Raw genomic sequence first — 21,009 nt, forward strand, 5'->3', positions numbered from 1 at the left:
AAGAATGATTCCAGGTGTCTCGATAAAAGCATGGGAGCCTTTGGTTCTGTGCTCAGACCTGAGCTGCCCAGTGAAAGAGGCACAGATGTAGTGTTCACAACCTAAATATTCTGTTTCCTGACTCCATTATCTGGAAGTTCTGTCACCTCTTGGTACTTAATTACCTCGAGAATAATAGAGCCTCTCCTAACAAGTGTTGTAATGAAAAAGAAATAGGCTAATGTACATAAAAATTCTACATACATGTTTGTTAATTGTTTTAAAAGACAGAGTGTTTTCAGAGGATCCAGAAACATTCCTGGCCTCACCTCTCTCTTTCATTTCTCAAGCTGCTGAATCAATGATTAGCTCTCAGGCCAGCTCCCCTGGAAAGCATCAAAGGGAGAGTGAACAGAATGGCTAATCTCTCCCAAGGAGGCTGCCTCATTAGGGTCACAGCCCCTCTGCCACCGGAAAGCCTGGATCTGGGCCAGGGCCACAAAGGCTAACAAACTCCCTTCATGTCGGCAGAGAGCAAAGAGTTGGGGTCCATCTGGGCCCCTCTCCCCAACCCTCTAGGGGCAGGATCCCACCCACAGAACCCCCAGGTGCACAGCTGCATATCCTCAGGGGAAAGCTCCCCTCCCCTGCCACCTTACTGATAGTCTTCACTTCCCCAAGACAGAACTTTCCCAATCCTGTGCAATGCCTGAGTGGTACATTGTATTCTGTGAGAATGGCGCCCCACCCCCAGAGCTGTACAACAAGACCTCCATGAATCAAAGCCCATGGCTGGCTGCTTCCTCTAGCCCTGCATAGCCCAGGCACATCTGAAAGGAGTGAGAAGTGTTTTGAGGGCTCTCCCTGTCTCTTCCTGCACCTCTTTCTTGTGATCCCAGGTAGGCACCTGCTCTGAATCTTGCTCTTCCTCAGTTGCAGTCCCAGGCGGAAGGAGATCAGAGTCGAATGAGTCCTTCTGCCATCCTGCCCTGACCTCCACCTTGCCACTCTCATTAGACTGGGCATTCCTGGTATGTGGTGCTCAATGTTTGTTGAATGAATGAATAAGTAAGACTCTGCTAAGATCTCTGCCAATAATAACCACAGAGATAGTTATGTTATTTTAATGGAAGTTTCTTTAAAACCAAGACGATTACAAGAGCCAAAGGATTGACAACTCTACCGATGGCATGCCTAGAAGAGACCCTAGAGAAAGGAACCTTTCCAGTCCTTTTCAGATGATACCAAGCAGACAACCGCCTCCCCCAGATGCTTGCGCCAGCCGCCTGTGGAAGGTTCGGGTAGCCTGGACTGCAGCTCTTCTAGGCAGCTTTCCAGTTGTATTCCCTGGCATAATTGTTAGGTATCTGGAGCCTATAACTTCAACACCTAGGTCTTAAGAAACATGTGGCCAGGCACAGTGCCTCATGCCTGTAACCCCAACCCTTTGGGAAGCCAAGATAGGAGGATCACTTAAGGCCAAGAGTTTGAGACCAGCCTGGAGAACATAGTGAGACCCCATCTCTATAAAAAATTAGAGGCCAGGAGTGGTGGCTTACACCTGTTATCTCAGCACTTTGGGAGGCCGAGGCGGGCAGATCACCTGAGGTCAAGAGTTCGAGACCAGCCTGACCAACATGGAGAAACCCCATCTCTACTAAAAATATAAAAGTAGCCAGGTATGGTGGCGCATGCCTGTCATCCCAGCTACTCAGGAGGCTGAGGCAGGAGAATCACTTGATCCCAGGAGTGGAGGTTGCAGTGAGCCGAGACCATGCCACTGCACTCCAGCCTAAGTGACAGAGTGAGATTCCATCTAAAAAAAAAAAAAAAAAAAAAATTAGAAAATTACCTGGTGGCGAGCCCCGGCCCCGGACCCTGCAGCCGCCGAGATGTTGATGCCTAAGAAGAACCGGATTGCCATTTACGAACTCCTTTTTAAGGAGGGAGTCATGGTGGCCAAGAAGGATGTCCACATGCCTAAGCACCCGGAGCTGGCAGACAAGAATGTACCCAACCTTCATGTCATGAAGGCCATGCAGTCTCTCAAGTCCCGAGGCTACGTGAAGGAACAGTTTGCCTGGAGACATTTCTACTGGTACCTTACCAATGAGGGTATCCAGTATCTCCGTGATTACCTTCATCTGCCCCCGGAGATTGTGCCTGCCACCCTACGCCGTAGCCGTCCAGAGACTGGCAGGCCTCGGCCTAAAGGTCTGGAGGGTGAGCGACCTGCGAGACTCACAAGAGGGGAAGCTGACAGAGATACCTACAGACGGAGTGCTGTGCCACCTGGTGCTGACAAGAAAGCCGAGGCTGGGGCTGGGTCAGCAACCGAATTCCAGTTTAGAGGCGGATTTGGTCGTGGACGTGGTCAGCCACCTCAGTAAAATTGAAGAGGATTATTTTGCATTGAATAAACTTACAGCCAAAAAACCTTAAAAAAAAAAAAAAAAAAAAAAAAAAAAAAAAAAAAAGAAAATTACCTGGTGGCTTGCACCTGTAGTCCCAGCTATTTAGAAGGCTGAGGCAGCAGGATTGTTTGAGTTGAAGTAATGCAGCAAGCTATGACTGTCCCACTGCACTACAGCCTGGGCAACAGAGTGATACACTGTCTCTAAAAAAGAAAGACAAAAAAGCAACATGGCCTGGGTTATCTGGGCAACACATTCCACACATGCTGGAGGACCCTTACCTCCTGATAATCAAAATGGGCAATTCCATGTTTCATATTTCCGAGTGCCTGTCAACAGCACACCGTTTCACAGCAGAGTAGGGACTAGAGTGAGGCATAGGAGGCATTCAACGTGGGTGCAAAATTTTTTTTTTTTTTTTTTTTTTTTGAGATGGAGTCTCACTCTGTCGCCCAGGCTGGAGTGCAGTGGCGCCATCTCAGCTCACTGCAACCTCTGCCTCCCAGGTTCAAGCCGATTCTCCTGCCTCAGCCTCCCGAGTAGCTGGGATTACAGGTGCGTGCCACCATAGCCGGCTGATATTTGTATTTTTAGCAGAGACAGGTTTCACCGTGTTGGCCAGGCTGGTCCTGAACTCCTGACCTCAGGTGATCCACCCACCTCGGCCTCCCAAAGTGCTGGGATTACAGGTGTGAGCCACCATGCTGGGCCCATGGGTGCAAAATTTAAGGGACTGCTAAAAAACTCAGTAAACAAGATACATACTTTAGTGCAGTTCTTTTAAAATTTTTGATATTTTGTTCATCATGGATAATTTTGTATTAATTTTATTTTTTAAATGATTGCCTTTTTTGTTTATCATGGTTACTGAGTTTTTGGCACCCATTGGACTTTGTACGCTGATCCGGTACCTCCTTCATCTCAATCTAGTCTCAGTTTCTAAAGAGCAGAGTGCACTCATCTCAGCTCCGATCTCTAACCAGTGCTGGCTTGTGAGAAATGGCTTGAAGAAGATTGATAGGTTGATGATTGGGCTGGAGCATAGAGTAGCTGGAGATTCTGTCTACCTCTTTCAGAAAGCCACCAAAACAGATAGGCAGGGGGCCAAGTCTATTGTTCCAAAGTTTCCACAGGCCTTGAACGGCCCTTGGGCTTTGCGGTCTGGTGATCAGAGCCGTAAAGGTTTCTAAACAATCAGAGGCCTTTGATATGGTTGCCAACACCCACATTTTCCATTCTGGGAACAATGCCATCAAGGGCCACAGCCTCAGTCCCCCACCTAAGTGAGGAAGTGTCAGCTGGTTGCTGGTGGGAGCAGGTCCTGTGAGGGCAAGGGTCAGAAGGACAGAGGAGTCCTCTTATTCTGGCTGCTCGCCTTTTCCCTCTGGTCGCCTCACCCTTTTGCGTGTTCAAAACCTGTGCTCATCTTATCTTGCCCATTCCTCTTGGCTAAAGCCAGCACACATCCTGTTCCTCTCAATAGGAGAGCTATCCTGGCAATTGCATTTAAAGGTTTTCTTGCATTGGTTCAGAATTTGCCCTGGCTCTGCCCTTATTTCCTGATCCCAGTGTAGTTTCTTTATTAAGGTGTGCAAAAGAGTGAGCTATTTTGTTATGGAGGCAGAGAGAAACAACCTCAGGTTCCCCTAACAATGCCTTTAGAACTCTCTTCTGAATAACTGGGGCATCAAACTCATCAACAAAATCCCTTTGGGAGATACACCATCTGGGGACCCCCTGGAAGGTAGGTATCTGGGCTAATTTGACTGCTATTTTGCAGGAATGCAGGTGGGCAAAAGATAGTTTCCACTAGGGCAGAATGTTTTTTCCACTTTCTGTTCTTTGTTATTTTGCTCGCTTCCGGTGTGAAACCACTGAATTTCAGAATTAGATGAAACTTATAGTAAAGGCCTGCCACAAGGTCTTTGTCAACCCCATATCCTGGTGACCAAACTAGATTTCATGATGTCAATCATTTCAAAAACACAGGCTCTTCCAACAGTGTCAGCAAGCAGAAATCCTGTTCACAAACACTGTTCTAAATCGGTCTCTCTTTTTTTTTGAGACAGAGTCTCACTCTGTCACCCAGGCTGGAGTACAGTGGCACAATCTTGGCTCACTGTAACCTCCACCTCCCAGGTTCTAGCGATTCTTCTGCCTCAGCCTCCCAAGTAGCTGGGATCACAGGTGCCTGCCACCACACCCGACTAATTTTAGCAGAGACGGTGTTTCACCATGTTGCCCAGGCTGGTCTCAAACTCCTGACCTCAGGTGATCTGCCCACCTCAGCCTCCCAAAGTGTTGGGATTACAGGTATGAGCCACTGCACCTGGCCAAATCAGTCTCTTAATATTGAGTCTGAATCTCTTGAGATTTTAGACCCTTAATGCTGACCTGATGGAGATGTGCTGCTTTTTTTTTTTTCTGTGAAAGTATTCAACTCCCACAACTCCCCGGGAATGACTAGTGGGTTTCTTTTCCCCTCCCCTCGTGTGGCCTTGTGAAGAAGCCAGGAAATACTGCGAGCCGGCGGCAGGGCCTGGGGGAGCCCCTGTGGCCGACCGACAGGAGGAGATCAGCCTTCATGGCACTCTCAGAAACGGAAGTGTGGGCGTGTGTTATGTTGCTGCAGCAACCAAAGGCAACCAAGCAGCAAACCTCAGATGACTGAGCCCAGCCCATTCAACGAGGGGGAGTTTCAGGTGGCGTGTGTTCCCCAGGGACTGGGCCTAGCTCAGTCGGGAAAAGTCAGCATCCAAAAGTCCTCAATGACGCAGAGGAAGCCAGGAGAAAACAGTCAATGGCTAGTCATCACTGATTCGTGGTCACAGGCGTTAGAACAGGAAAGATCTGCACAGATCAGCCTGTCTGACCCCTCGCTTTCCTGATAAAGGAACTAAAGTCCGGAAAGCACTTGCTCAGAGTCCTACTGCCAGTGGCTGTCAAAGCCAGAACCACCACCCTCATTGCCTTCTGTATACATAGCTTTAACAGTTTGCAAACACTCTTATATACTTTAATTTCATCTGATCCTGGACTGAGAGCAAATATTTGTATTTCAACCAAAAGGCCAAATGCTCAGTTTCCTCAGCTGAGAGGATAATAAGAGTACTTTTCTAATGGAATTCTTTTTTCTAATTTTCTGTATTTTTAGTAGAGACAGGGTCTCACTATGTTCCCCAGAATGGTCTCGAATTCCTGGCCTCAAGAGATCCTCCGAACGACACCTCTCAAAGTGCTAGGAATACAGGCATGAGCCATTGCTCCCTGTCCTCTAACGGAATTTTTGTTAGGATGAAATGAGTTAATAGTTTGGAGATCCAAGAGAACATAATAGAGGAAACCTCTCTTCCCTTCCCAAGTTCTGAGTAATTAAGAGCTGGGCAAGGAGTAATAAAAACAAATGGGATTGGCCGGGAGCAGTGGCTCACTCCTGTAATCCCAGCACTTTGGGAGGCCAAGGCAGGCAGATCACTTGAGGTCAGGAATTCAAGACCAGCCTGGACAACATGGAGAAACCCTGTCTCTACTGAAAATACAAAAATTAGCTGGATGTGGTGGTGCACACCTGTAATCCCAGCTACTTGGAAGGCTGAGGCAGTAGAATCGCTTAAACCCAGGAAGCAGAGCTTGCAGTGAACCGAGATCGCCCCACTGCACTCCAGCCTGGGTGACAGAGCAAGACTCCATCACAAAAAAAAAAAAAAAAAGCAAATGGGATCAAAATATCAACTTTATCACTGATACATTTTATATAGGAGTCCGTAGTTTACATTTGTGGGTGAGTGAATACCAGAATTAGGCAGGGTACCCACGCAGGCTCAGGCATGCCTCCCAGTTGGAAACTGTCCCTGTAAACAGTGGAGCCTGGAAAGAGCAGAGCCCAAAGCATGCTCTGGAGGAGGATGGCTGCCAAGAGGACAGAGATGGGCTGAGCTATGCATCTCCAGTTCCTCCCCAGGCTCACCATTGAGAAGTTGCTCCTCTTCCTGTACCACCCTCTTTGCCACCACCACCGTCCTCCTGGGCAGGAGTGAGTCAAAGAGCAGGGAGACAGGTCAGAAATCTCATGCCAGAGAAGTTTCTTCCACATGGAAGGAAACATAAGGGATGAGGAAGAACCTTTTTCCCTTCTAATAAATACATGTAAAGCACTTAGTACCTGGCACAATAGTAAATGCTCAATAGAAGTTAGTGATTACGGGCTGGGCACAATGGCTCACGCCTGTAATGCCAGTACTTTGGGAGGCCAATGTGGGAGGATCACCTGAGGTCAGAAGTTTGAGACCAGCCTGACCAACATAGCAAAATCCCATCTCTACTAAAAATACAAAAATTAGCTAGGCATGGTGGTGGGCACTGTAATCCCAGTTTCTCTGGAGGCTGAGGCAGGAGAATCACTTGAACCTGGGGGGTGGAGGTTGCAGTGAGCCGAGATTGTGCCACTGCACTCCAACCTGGGCAACAGAGACTCTGTCTCAAAAAAAAAGAAAAAAGAAAAAGAAGTTAGTGATTACTATTAATACTTGAGCTATAGCTTATTCACCATGCCAGAGACTTCTGTACCTCCATTGATGTGACTTCTCTAATCATGTCTGCTCTTATTAGATGTGTGACCTCAGGAATTTTACTGACCCTCTCTAAGCCTCAGTGTTCTCCTCTATACAATGGCTATCATGATGGTACTTATAATTGGGAAGACTACATGATTTAGTGTAAAGGGCTTAGCCTGGATGCCTTAGTGGAACCTAGTTAATATTTAATAAAAGGTGACTATTGTTTGTTGTAAAAGAACTTGGGAGTCCAGCACAAAATAAATGCAAAATTTACAATCATGAAACATGATTTATTGGGAAGAGGCATGTTGGCTGGGCACGGAGGCTTACGCTTGTAATCCCAGCACTTCGGGAGACCAAGGTGAGTGGATTGCTTGAGGCCAGGAGTTTGAAGCCAGGCTGGCAAACATGATGAAACCCTGTCTCTACCAAAAATACAAAAATTAGCTGGGTATGGTGGTGTGTACCTGTAATTCCAGCTACTCTGGAGGGTGAGGCATGAGAATCGCTTAAACCCAGGAGGGGGAGCTTGCAGTGAGCCGAGATCATGCCACTGCACTCCAGCCTGGGCGACAGAGCAAGACCCTGTCTCAGGAAAAAAAAAAAAAAAGGCATGTAAAGGAAAGGCTGGTTATCAGAATTAGAGCAATTGCTTCCTTTGGAGACACAATCTAGATACCTAGGTTTTATGCCCAGTTTTGCCCTGAGAATGAAGCACCAGGAGTATTGCAAAATCATCTGGGCCTTTTCCCATCACTTTCCATAAAATGAGGAGAAACTCACAGTCTAGTGTTCACCTTGGGAAGATGGTGGTATTTTGGTATTTTTGAGGCTGTGAGGTCTTTGGGAAAGAATATCTAAGTGCTCTTTCATGTGTTGAACAAAAATGGCGGCTTCAGCCAATCACAGAAGCTAAGAGCCACTGTCTAAGCTCCAGGAGGATGGATACTGGTTTTGTCTCACCCACTGCTTCGTCTTCAGCACCTGGCACAACATGTGGTACATAGTACACATTTATAAAATATTTGTTGAATAGGTAAGTGAATGGAGCAGGTGCCTCAACTCACAGCAATGGTAAGATGCTACCTAAGGCGCTGTAGTCTCACTTCTTTTGTAGATCTAGGTAGGGCAAATCTATGGAATACGAAACTAGAGGTATTTGTATAATCATTGACTGGCCTTCTTGGTGGAGGTTGGAGGTGGACCACAGGTTGCTGAATAGTAACCCATAGAAATGTCGATTGTTGCTTTTTTTTTTTTTCTTCAAAAGCCCCTCGATGCCTGTTATTTTGAATATGGGAGCTCGAGTTATTCATACTCTATTTCTCCTGCAAAGTGAGATAAGGAAAAATGAAAAATGTAATACCTTAACAATCAGGATAAGTTATAGAAATAGCCGACTTTGAGACAGGGATAGATGTAGACCCTGGCAGATTAATCAGATTTCATCCTAAAGTCTCAGACATGCAAGAACACTACATGCACACTTTATGTAATAGCAAAAGATTAGAAAAAATGCAAATGTCCACCTATAGAGGACATAGAGGACATCTACACAAGGTATATTGTGCAGCTTAAAAAGGAATGAGTAGTTCCGTGTATTAATATGACCTATGGTGTATATTAAGTGAAAAAACCAAAGTGCAGAATGGTGTATAGAGTATGCTATCTAAGAAGGAGAAATACAACTACGTATATGTATATACCTTTTTTAAAAAACTGGAGGCCAGGCATGGTAGCTCATGCCTGTAATCCCAGCACTTTGGGAGCCTGAGGTGGGTGGATCACCTGATGTCAGGGGTTCAAGACCAGCCTGGCCAACATGGCAAGACCCCATCTCTACTAAAAATACAAAAATTAGCCAGGCTTGGTGTTGGGCACTTGTAATCCCAGCTACTTGGGAGGCTGAGGCACGAGAATCTCTCGAACCTGGGAGGTGGAGGTTGCAGTGAGCTGAGATCATGGTGGGTGACAGAGTGAGACTCTGTCTCAAAAAATGAATAAATATATATTTAAAAAGTGGTTATAAGTCAAACCCCAGTAAAAATAGTTATCTAGGAGATGGGGGAAGAGAGTAGAAGGGAGAAAAATGGAAGCTAGACTTGTCTTCCCTGAATGTGCCTCATTTTGTAGGTTTAACATTGGAACCATGGATATGTTTGTTTGTTTGTTTTTTGAGAGTCTTGCTCTGTCACCCAGGCTGGAGTACATTGGCACAATTTCAGCTCACTGCAACCTCTGCCTCCCCGGTTCAACCAATTCTCCTGCCTCAGCCTCCCGAGTAGCTGGGACTACAGGCGCGTGCCACCACGCCTGGCTAATTTTTTGTATTTTTAGTAGAGACGGGGTTTCACCATGTTAGGCAGGATGGTCTCAATTTCCTGACCTCATGATCCACCCGCCTCGGCCTCCCAAAGTGCTGGGATTACAGGCAAGAGCCACTGTGCCTGGCTGGATATGTTTTACATAATTATAAAGCAAAATTTAATAAAGATGGACCGGGCACAGTGGCTCACGCCTATAATCTCAATACTTTGGGCGGCCGAGGCGGGTGGATTGCTTGAGCCCGGGAGCTCAAGACCAGCCTGGGCAAGATGGTGAAACTCCGTCTCTACAAAAGATAAAAAATTTAACTGGGTATAGTGGCAGGCGCCTGTACTCCCAGCTACTTGGGAAGCTGAAGTGAGACCAGGAGGCAGAGGTTGCAGAGGTGGCTCCATTGCACTCCAGCCTGGGCAACAGAGTGAGACCCTGTCTCAAATAAAAATAAAAATAAAAATAAATTGTAATAAAGATAGGGGCAAAAAATAAATTCCTAAAAACTGAATGCAATTGAAACAAATAAATGTAACTGTGTATTGAATTAGTGATTTAATTTTATAGAGAGGAATTATTTTAAGTAACTTTAAAATACAGTAAGCTGACTATCTCTACTGTAATATAGCCTAAAGATGAATAGAAACAGTATATTAGTTTGCTGGGGCTGCCATAAGAAGCACCACACACTTGGTGGCTGAAACAACAGAAATTGGCTTCTGCACGGTTCCAGAGGTTAGGTGTCCAAGGTCAAGCTGTGGGCAGTATTGGTTTCTTCTGATACCCATCTCCTCAGTATGTAGATGACTGCCTTCTCCCTGTGTCTTCATATGGTCTTCCCTCTGTGCATGTCTGTATCCTCATCTCTTATAAAGACACTAGTCAGCTCACACCTGGAATCCCAGCACTTTGGGAGGGCGAGGTGGGTGGATCACAAGTTCAAGAGACTGAGATCATCCTGCCCAACATGGTGAAACCCTGTCTCTACTAAAAATACAAACATTAGCCAGGCATGGTGGTGCGTATCTGTAGTCCCAGATACTCAGGAGGCTGAGGCAGGAGAATTGCTTGAACCCAGGAGGTGGAGGTTGAAATGGGCAACAGAGCAAGACTCCATCTCAAAAAAAAAAAAAAAGAAAAAGACAGTAGTCATATTGAATTAGAGCCTACCATAGAGAACTCATTTAACCTTCATTACCTCTTTGAAGATCCTATCTCCAAATACAGTCCCATTCTGAGATACTTCAATGTATTAATTTGGCAGGGGGCAGCAAGGGCAGGGAGGAGACACAGTTCAGCCTGTCACAAACGTCAAAGAAATCTGAAACTGCCTTCTATGTTGTAGTTGTAATATTGACATTAGTGTGTGTACAGTTTGAGTTTTAGCCCCAACTAAGGTCCCAGACACCATGAAGTGTCCCGGATTCCCTTCCCAAATTCCTGACCCATAAAATTATGAGCAAAATTTAAAAGTTGCTTAAGCTACTGAGTTTTTGGATAATTTGTTATGCAACAATGGTAAGCAGTGCAGCAACTCTTTTGCTCCCTCCCAAAAAAGGACCTTATTTGGGAACATGTTAAGGGAATCTGATACCACAGAAAAGTCAGAAGAAAATCAAAAAAATCTAAAATGTGGAAATCTCTACAGGACAAATGATCTGGCTTTTATAACAACAACAAGGTTGCAAGATGGAAAAAGAAAGGGAATTTTTAGGTTAAAGAGATGAGAGCCATATCATACAAATGCAAATTCAGCGTGTGGGCTTTATTTGGATCCTGATTCAGAAAACAAAAACAAAAATACTCTTCATGAGACAGTTGGGAAAATTTGAATACTGACTGGATGTCTGTTCATATTTATGGTTTATTTTTTTAGGTTTGAGAATGTTATTGTGGTTACATTTTTTTGTTTTGTTTTGTTTTTTAAGAGTCCCTATCTCTTTAAGAGTGCTTAGTGTAGGCCAGACGCAGTGGCTCACGCCTGTAATCCCAGCGCTTTGGGAGGCCAAGGCAGGCAGATGACGAGATCAGGAGTTCGAGACCATCCTGGCCAACACAGTGAAACCCCGTCTCTACTAAAAATACAAAAATTATCTGGGTGTGGTGGCACATGCCTGTAATCCCAGCTACTTGGGAGGCTGAGGCAGGTGAATGACTTGAACCAGAAAGTCGGAGGTTACAGTGAGCCAAGATCGCACCACAGCACCCCAGCTTGGGTGACAGAGCAAGACTCCGTCTCAAAAAAAAGAGTGCTTAATGTTAAATTCCCAGGCTACAGAAATGGATCAGTCATGGTGCTGCCTTCTTGAAGCCCATGGTCAGTGGTGAAGAAAGCGTGTACACAGATGAATCATAAGGAGAAAAAGATGTTAAGTGCCACAAAAAGAAATAGGGAGTCTGCCTAGGACAAAGTTTCAATGAAGAGTTTATTTTTGCAAAATCCATTCCTACCCAACAATGACTTAGACACTCTCCTCAGTATCTACACCTGAGCCTCCCAGAGGCTAGCATGATATAGTTTGAACTTGTGTACAGAATATGACCTTAAGCTACTTGAAAAACTCTGTGTTGTGATGGCTGCTGCTTTCCCGGGCATTATAGAGTGGGGATGACTCTTTTTTTTTTTTTTTTGAGACGGAGTTTCACTTTTGTTGCCCAGGCTGGAGTGGTGCAATGGCACGATCTTGGCTCACTGCAACCTCCACCTCCCAGGTTCAAACAATTCTCCTGCCTCAGCCTCCTGAGTAGCTGGGATTATAGGCATGCACCACCACACCTGGCTAATTTTGTATTTTTAGTAGAGACGGGGTTTCTCCATGTTGAGGCTGGTCTCGAACTCCTGACCTCAGGTGATCTGCCCACCTTGGCCTCCCAAAGTGCTGGGATTACAGTCGTGAGCCACCGCCCCCAGCCGACTTTATGTATCTACCTAATGGCTGGTTGTATTCATCAACTTGGACTTTCATAACAAAATACCGTAGACTGGGTGGCTTAAACAACAGACATTTATTTCTTACAGTTCTGGAGGCTGGGAAGTCCAAGATCAAAGAGCCCAGTGATTTGGTTCTGGGTATGGAGTCTCTTTCTGGCTTGCAGACACCACCTTCTTGCTGTATTCTCTCTTAGTGGAGCTCTCTCCACTAAGAGCACTGATCTCTCTTCCTCTTATAAGGGGACTAATTCCAATACCACGACTCCCCCACCATGACCTCATTAAAACCAAATTATCTCCCAAAGGCTCCATTTCCAAATACAGTCACATTGGGGTTAGGGATTCAACATATGGATTTTAGGGGGACACGATTCAGTCCATAACAATGGTCTACTTTAGCATTACTGAAGGCAATGATCCAGAGACCCCCAACTGCATCAGAATCACTTGGTGTGCTTTTTTTTTTTTCTTTTTTTGAGACAGAGTCTCGCTCTTGTCACCCAGACTGGAGTACAACGGCATAATCTCGGCTCACTGCAACCTCTGCCTCCCGGGTTCAAGCGATTCTTCTGCTTCAGCCTCCCAAGTAGCTGGGATTACAGGTGCCTGCCATCACACCTGGCTAATTTTTGTGTTTTTAGTAGAGACGGGGTTTCACCATGTTGGCCAGGCTGGTCTTGAACTCCTGACCTCAGGTGATCCACCCACCTTGGCCTCCCAAAGTGGTGGGATTACAAGCACGAGCCACCATGCCACCCCATCTGGTGAGCTGTTTAAAAAATGTCAATACTAGAAAATGTGTCCCAGATTCAGTAGGTTTGAGCTGAGCCCTGGCATCTGACAGCTGACTTTTTAAATAGTTCCCTGGTCATTCTCTCTCTCTCTCTCTTTTTTTTTTTTTTTTGGCAGGATCTCACCCCATCACCCAGGTTGGAGTGCAGTGGCACAATCATGGCTCACTGCAGCCTTGACCTTTCGGGCTCAGGTGATCCTCCAACCTCGGCCACCCTAGTAGCTGGGACTACCACACCTGGCTAATTTTTGTATTTTTTGTAGAGACGAGGTCTCACTATGTTGCCCTGGTTGGTCTTGAATTTTGCCTGTGGCAGCCTCCCAAAGTGCTGGGATTACAGGTGTGAGCCACCGAGCCCAGGCACTTTTTTTTTTTTTTTTCCAGTTTCAACATAACACTCCTGCTCTGTTGTCCAGACTGGAGTGCAGTGGCTATTCAGTGCACTACAGCCTCTAACTCCTGGGCTGGAGCCATCCTCCCACCAACTCCCAAGTAGCTGGGACTACAGGCACATGCCACTGTGCCCAGTCCCTTGTTATTCTCTTGAGCATCTCAAGATGAGAGTCATTGAGTAATTGCTGGCCAGGACATTGCAGCAGGGAGGGGAGGGACTTCAAATAATCAAATATTTCACAAGATCCTCTAATTTCCACTTTCCAATTTTGATTTTGGGTTTATCTTGTATTTCTTTTGCTTTTGTGGTTCAAAGCCTCCTCACTCTGGGCCCCAGCATCCACCTTCTCTTTTGGGCAGATACTCATCCCTCTATTTATCATAATCTCCCATATCTGAATGTACTCACCATTTTGTAGTCATCTGAGCTAATCCAACTTGATACCTGCATTATATTCTTTGGCTGAAGTACTTCAGAAAGCATCATGAAGTTTTTGAAGTTTCTTCTTTTTTTTTTTTCTTTCCAGTATGAGAAAATTCTTCTTCAACAAAGGACTGAAATATTTCCTTTTCTGGTCAATATATTCAACCTCATTTAACACCTTTGCATCCACCCAATAAAAAGAAAATTTCTAGATGTTCAAAGAATTACACAAATGGTTTCTTAGAATATAAACTCCCTATAAAACTGTGACATTGCTTTAGTTCATGAAAATGTGTAACACTTTCATGGTATTAATTTCTAAAAAGTTTCTGGGCCTAAGAATAGATATCAAGGTGCTACAATCAAGTATTGATAAGCTGCAAGTTGGTTTTGAAATTTGTTGGAAATTTTCTTTTTGCCCCTTGTCTGTTCTCTGCCTTCCTATTCGCTGCTCTGTGTAGCTTCCTTGCTTCAACCTACCAGCCAGCAGTGGGTGAGTGCCCTCTGACCCTGTATTCTAGGTGCCATGGGGAATAGCAGGAAAGAAAAATGTACAATCATATCTTCCAGATTAAAATGCAGATGCAGGCCAGGCACAGTGGCTATCACACCTGCAATCCCAGCATTTTGGGGGGCCAAGGCAGGTGGATCACTTGAGATCAGGAGTTCAAGACCAGCTTGGCCAATATGGTGAAACCCCGTTTCTACAAAAAAAATACAAAAATTAGCCAGGCATGGTGGCAAGTGCCTGTAATCCTAGCCACTTGGGAGGCTGAGGCAGGAGAATCACTTGAACCCAGGATGGGGAGGTTGCAATGAGCTGAGATCCCTCCACTGTACTCCAGCCTGGGCAACAGAATGAGACTCTGTCTCAAAAAAAAAAAAAAAAAAATTGAAATGCAGATGAGGAGATAAGGCTATCACAAGTGAGAGATTATAAAACAGTGTAAGGTGGTATGTACAGTGATTACCATGATCTAATTTTTTCCTCTATTAGAATCTATATTCATCTGCTTATTTATTGTTATTTTATTTATTTATTTTTTCTTTTGAGATGGAGTCTCACTCTGTCTCATCCAGGCTAGAGTGCAATGGTGCGATCTCGGCTCATTGCAACCTCTGCCTCCTGGGTTCAAGCGATTCTCGTGCCTCAGCCTCCCAAGTAGCTGGGATTACAGGTACACACCACCAAAGCCGGCTAATTTTTGTATTTTTAGTAGAGATAGGGTTTCACCATGTTGGCCAGGCTGGTCTTGAACTCCTGACCTCAAGTGATCCACCCACCTTGGCATCCCAAAATGCTGGGATTACAGGCATAAGCCACCACATCCAGCCAATTTTTATTTTTATTTTTTCTAGAGACAAATTCTCACCTGTCACCCAGGCAGTGCAGTGGACGATCTTAGCTTACTGTATCCTGGAACTCCTGGGCTCAAGTAATCCTCCTGCCTCAGCCTCCCAGTGCACTAGGATTACAGGCATGTACCACTGCACCCAGCAGCCCTACTAGTTTAATTGACTAGATAAACCGAAGGATTTGTTTTCTTCATTCCTCTTTGACCAAGCATGCGGCTATCCCAGAAAGTAATATGGCATTTTCTCACGGGACTCTAATTGGAGTACTTTATTGAGAGAGGATATAACTTTCAAGCAGTGGCTTGGAACAAGCCACTCTCAGGGACATTCTCCACCCTTTTCCTCCCTTTTCTCTCTCACTTCAGTCATTGCTATTACATAAACTCAGTCATTCTCCTCAAGCTCAAGTTTGCTTATCGGCAGTACCTTTTTCCAATGGGCTGGCCTGTAGTGAGCTTTGTCAGACATGCAGGTCCTCATATACTCACCAAAGGATCCTTCAGTTCTTATGTTACCTTTTTTTTTTTGAGACAGGGTGTTACTCTGTTGCCCTGGCTGGAGTGCAGTGGTGCCATCATGGTTCACTGCAGCCTTGATTTCCTGGGCTCAGGTGATTCTCCCAATGCATTCTCCTGAGTAGCTGGGATTACAGGTGCACACCACCATGCCCAGCTAATTTTTTCTTTCTTTTGGCATTTTTGTATTTTTGGTAGAAATGGGTTTTCACCACGTTTCCCTGTCACTCCAGGACTCAAGTGATTTCCCCACCTCAGCCTCCCAAAGTGCAGGGATTATAGGCATGAGCCACCGTGCCTAGCCATGTTACATTTCTTTTTTTTTTTTTTTTTTTTTTGAGACGGAGTCTCGCGCTGTGTCACCCAGGCTGGAGTGCAGTGGCGCAATCTCGGCTCACTGCAAGCTCCGCCTCCCAGGTTCACGCCATTCTCCTGCCTCAGCCTCCGAGTAGCTGGGACTACAGGCGCCCACCACCACGCCCGGCTAGTTTTTTGTATTTTTAGTAGAGACGGGGTTTCACCATGTTAGCCAGGATGGTCTTGATCTCCTGACCTCGTGATCCACCCGCCTCGGCCTCCCAAAGTGCTGGGATTACAGGCTTGAGCCACCGCGCCCGGCCTACATTTCTTTTAAAGCCACATTTTATAATTCTCAAACTTTGAGAAAGCAAAACCATAACCCAGCATCCAGATAAAAGCAATTTGAAAGCTGGCCAATTAGTTTTTTGTTTTAAATAGCTAGCTTGTCTTGCCATTTCAAGGCACTTAGTTTAATTTTTGGCACTTTCTTGCTCATAATTTACCAAGTACACCATATTGTAGGATAGCAAGATTTAGACTCTTGGTCCTTGGTTCAGGCTCTGATGTTGTGATCCCCCTAAAGTGCATGTTTGATTTTACACATTCTACACCCTTCTCTTAATCAACCAAGATATGGAAACAAACAAAATGTCTATTTCATACTTATCATATCTCCCTTTGGAAGAAAATTGCAAGGTATAAGAGAATTCCCTAAGAAACATACCTTAAAAGATGCAACTGGACTCCAGAAAATTTGCCACCTGGGTTGCTAGACTGAACTATTCAACAGGCTCTCCATGTGATTCCAAATGCCTTGGCCGCCACACTCCTCTTAGGACCTCCTTTGATTGTAAGTCAAATTTACATGCAACCAGTATTTCTTTGTTACTGCTTAGCTGCTTTTTTGCTTATTCCATTAAGATGAGCAATGTGACCAGCGTCCTTGGGAAGTGAGTGCTTGGTTTGGTTATCTTGCTATCATAACAAAATCTAAACTTATTTCACCTTTATAAAAATCAATCAGAACTATGTATTTTGGGGGAGGTCTTGCTATGTTGCTCAGGCTGGTCTTGAACTTCTGACCTCAAATGATCCTCCCACCTTGGCATCCCAACGTGTTGAGATTACAGGTGCACCCAGAGCCATGTATTGTATGATTCCACTTATATAAAATATCCAAAATAGGTAAATCCACAGGACAGAAAGCAGATTAGTGGTTGGCTAGGGCCTGGGGAGTTTGGGCGGAAATGGGAACGACAGCTTTTGGGGATGAGGTTTCTTTTGGGGGTGATTAAAATGTTCTGAAGTTGTTTGTGCTGATGGTTGCACAATTTTGTGAAACCAAATGGTAAAAACCATTGAATCGTGCATTTTAAATGGATGAATTGTATGGAACGTGAATTATATCTCAATAAAGCTGTTATTTAAAAGAAAAAAGTCAGGAATTACTCAGGCGACATTGAGGAGGATGTGTACATGGCTTCTTTCCACGGAAGGAGACAAACCACTTTGTATTACTGAAGAGAAAGACTCTGGTCTCCCAGCATTCTACTCTTACTATATACACAGTTTCTATTTTGGTCCTTTTTATAGCCTTCTTGTTATAGTTAGTGAGCAACAGTTAAGTCGAAAACCACAGTGAGGCCTTGGTTACAGCTTACCCTTGTTTTCAATCAACAAAAAATATGACTAATGTCACCATGGCTCAACTCAACCACACATGTGGATTCAGGAGGCTTTGGACGTGTGCTAGGGGCTGCTGGGGCTGGCCAGCTGGAAGGACAGCGGTTAGCGGAACTTAGACTCCAGGAAGAAGATGTTGGTGAAGCCTGGGAAAACGTCTTCTGCGAGCTGTGGGTGGAAAGTCGTGGTGGAAGTAACCCTGAAGGAAAAGAGAGTTCTCTGGCTTGGCCCAAAGATACAGGCTGGAAATTAGTAAGAAGAGCAGATTTTGAGGCCAGCATTCCTCTAGCTAACTTCCAGCCTAGCGCCCCTCTTGCATCCTACCATTTCATACATGACCCCAAGGGAAGCCATATCAGGTCCCTAGAGTTGGGAGAAGAGAGACTCAGGGGGAACCTGTAATGAAGTGACTGTGGCAGAGGCAGGGTAAGGCTGAAGAGCACCAGAACACAAGACATTTCTCCCATGTCACTTAGTAACAAGGGCCCTGTGATGGTTAATTTTATCTGTCAACTTGAGGGAGGCTGAGGCACAAGAATTGCTTGAGCCTGGGAGATGGAGGTTGCAGTGAGCCAAGATTGTGCCACCGTACTCCAGCCTGGGCAACAAAGTGAGACTCCATCTCAAAAAATAAAATTAAAAATAAAATAAAATAAAATAAAATAAAATATTGGCCGGGCATGGTGGCTCACGCCTGTAATCCCAGTACTTTGGGAGGCCGAGGTAGGGGCATCACTTGAGGTCAGGAATTTGAGATCAGCCTAGCCAACATGATGAAACCCCGTCTCTACTAAAAATACAAAAGTTAGCCGGGCATGGTGGCACATGCCTGTAGTCCCAGCTACTCGGGAGGCTAAGGCAGGAGAATCGCTTGAACCCAGGAGGTGGGGGTTGCAGTGAGCCGAGATCACGCCACTGTACTCCAGCCTGGGTGACAGAGTGAGACTTTGGCAAAAAAAACATTTTAAATAAAATCTTATTTGTTAACTTGGCTGGGCCACAATGCCCAGGTACTTGGTTAAACATTATTCTGGCCCCATCCAATTGATTGAAGGCCTGAATAGAACAAAAGGCTGACATGCACCCACTCCCCAACCCACACCCGAAGAGGGACTTCTGCAGCAGGCTGCCTTTGGACTTTGTCTGCAACATCAGTTCTTCAGGGTTCACTGGCAGACTGCCTTTGGACTTGAGCTGCAGTGCTTTCCTGAGGCCTCCCTGGTAAGATTTCGAACTTGCCAAGCCTTCACAATCACATCAGCCAATTCCTTAAGATAAATATTTTTATATGTATATATACACACATCCTTTTGGTTCTGTTTCTCTGGGAGCCCTGCTAATATAAGCAGTATTTCTCTTTCTCCAGGATTAGCCGTTGGAACAGATTATAAGTGCAGCTCTGACCTCACCAAAAGGAGACAGTAATACAGGGACAGGCGCTTTCCGGGTAGGAGCTGAGGCTTTAATGTAGTGACTTAGTAAAGAGAGTCCTGTGAGAAACCCTCACAACGCCTTCAACTAGATAAGGGGTACTGGGAACTCACACTTCTAAGTATGCTCATGGCCGGTGTAGCTTTGGAGAAATATGGGTTTGCTACAATTCCAGAGCACATTTGAAAAAAAGCTCATCATCACTGGTCATCAGAGAAATGCAGATCAAAACCACAATGAGGTACCATCTCACGCCAATTAGGATGGAGATCATTAAAAAGTCAGGAAATAACAGGTGCTGAAAAGGATGTGGAGAAATAGGAACGCTTTTACACTGTTGGTGGGAGTGTAAATTAGTTCAACCATTGTGAAAGACCATGTGGCGATTCCTCAAGGATCTAGAACCAGAAATACCATTTGACCCAGCAATCCCACTACTGGGTATATACCCAAAGGATTATAAATCATTCTACTATAAAGACACATGCGGCTGGGCGTTGTGGCTCACACCTGTAATCCCAGCACTTTGGGAGGCTGAGGCAGGCGGATCACGAGGTCAAGAGTTTGAGACCAGCCTGACCAACATAGTGAAACCCGGTCTCTACTAAAAATATGAAAAATTAGCTGGGAGTGGTGGCAGGCGCCTGTAGTCCCAGCTACTGGGGAGGCTGAGGCAGGAGAATGGCATGAACCCAGGAGGTGGAGCTTGCAGTGAGCCTAGATCACGCCACTGCACTCCAGCCTGGGCGACAGAGCGAGACTCCATCTCAAAAAATAAATAAAAATAAATAAATAAATAAAATAATGAAAATTTAAAAATGCTTCTTCCAGCCAGGCACGGTGGTTCTTGCCTGTAATTCCAACACTTTGGGAGGCCGAGGCAGGCAGATCACCTGAGGTCAGGAGTTCGAGACCAACCTGGCCAACATGCCAAAACCCCATCTCTACTAAAAATACAAAAATTAGCAGGGCATGGTGGCGGGTGCCTATAATCCCAGCTACTCAAGAGACTGAGGCAGGAGAATCGCTTGAATCCAGAACGCAGAGGTTGCTGTGAGCTGAGATCACACCACTACACTCCAGCCTGGGTGACAGAACAAGACTCTGTCTCACACACAAAGACTAAACCTCCTTCTTCCAGGGAGGTTTAGTCTCAGGCTGGTTCTCCAGGCCCAGAAGGGATCATCTCAAATTTCTGCTCTGTGTGGATAGAACTAATCAAATAGATTTTGGATAGGCACAGCAGACATTGCCACATTCAGCTTCTTGAAGCTCCTTCAGACAGTGGAAGCTGGCCCTTGAAGCTCCCCTAACAAATAACTTAGCAATTGTTGAGAGTCCTCATGGACATGGGATAATGCTTGCCAGTCAACAGGGGCTCACATTCTGAAATAAGTAACGCCAACATGGTCATGCTTACTGAAAACTGTAAACTACTTTGAAATATACAGAGACATGTATTCTGAAACAAGAGTCAGGCTGATAAAAGAGGAAAAGAAAAAGGGGTCTGCTTGGTTCTTAAGAGACAGGGATGGGAGTTCCCTGTAAGCAGTTACACAAGAAATGGTATGGAGGCAGAAAAGAGGAAGCAGGGAGCAAGGCAAGGCCAAAGTCAACTGAAACAGGAAAACTAGCCAGAAAGCACATTGCTTGCTCTTTGAAAACATTTCCTTCAAGTTCTACCTTGCCCCAAAGCCTAACCCAGGCCAGGGTGGTGAGCACTTTTACCTCTGAGCCTCTGACACATGGACTGCATGGACTGCTCCTTGGCATATGGCCTGATTTTCTGAAATCATAAGCATTTCTGTGCAACCATCCTGTCACTCCAGTTAAATTTCAAGGCAGATTTTTTTTTTTTTTTGGAATAGTATATCCTTAGTGTAAGAAATAGGAACCTTTTTTTTTTTTTTTTTTTTT

The 21,009-nt window shown here is 45.2% G+C and overlaps 1 protein-coding gene and 1 long non-coding RNA gene across 2 annotated transcripts in view; both read left to right on the forward strand.

Annotated features, from left to right (window-relative positions):
* Positions 1–560: 560 nt before the first annotated feature.
* The window catches only part of LOC112620310, a 21,337-nt gene continuing 888 nt past the window's right edge, over positions 561–21,009 (forward strand). The window contains exon 1 of the long non-coding RNA XR_003118507.1: positions 561–878. This is a non-coding gene — a long non-coding RNA (uncharacterized LOC112620310). The remainder of the gene's footprint in view (positions 879–21,009) is intronic.
* On the forward strand, positions 1,844–2,454 carry LOC112620308 (40S ribosomal protein S10). The gene has a single exon (XM_025378693.1). It carries the CDS (start codon positions 1,872–1,874, stop codon positions 2,367–2,369), a length of 498 nt encoding a protein of 165 aa, XP_025234478.1. The 5' UTR covers positions 1,844–1,871; the 3' UTR covers positions 2,370–2,454.

The sequence above is a fragment of the Theropithecus gelada genome, chromosome 3, assembly GCF_003255815.1.
Source record: "Theropithecus gelada isolate Dixy chromosome 3, Tgel_1.0, whole genome shotgun sequence".
Classification (NCBI taxonomy): Eukaryota; Metazoa; Chordata; class Mammalia; order Primates; family Cercopithecidae; genus Theropithecus; species Theropithecus gelada.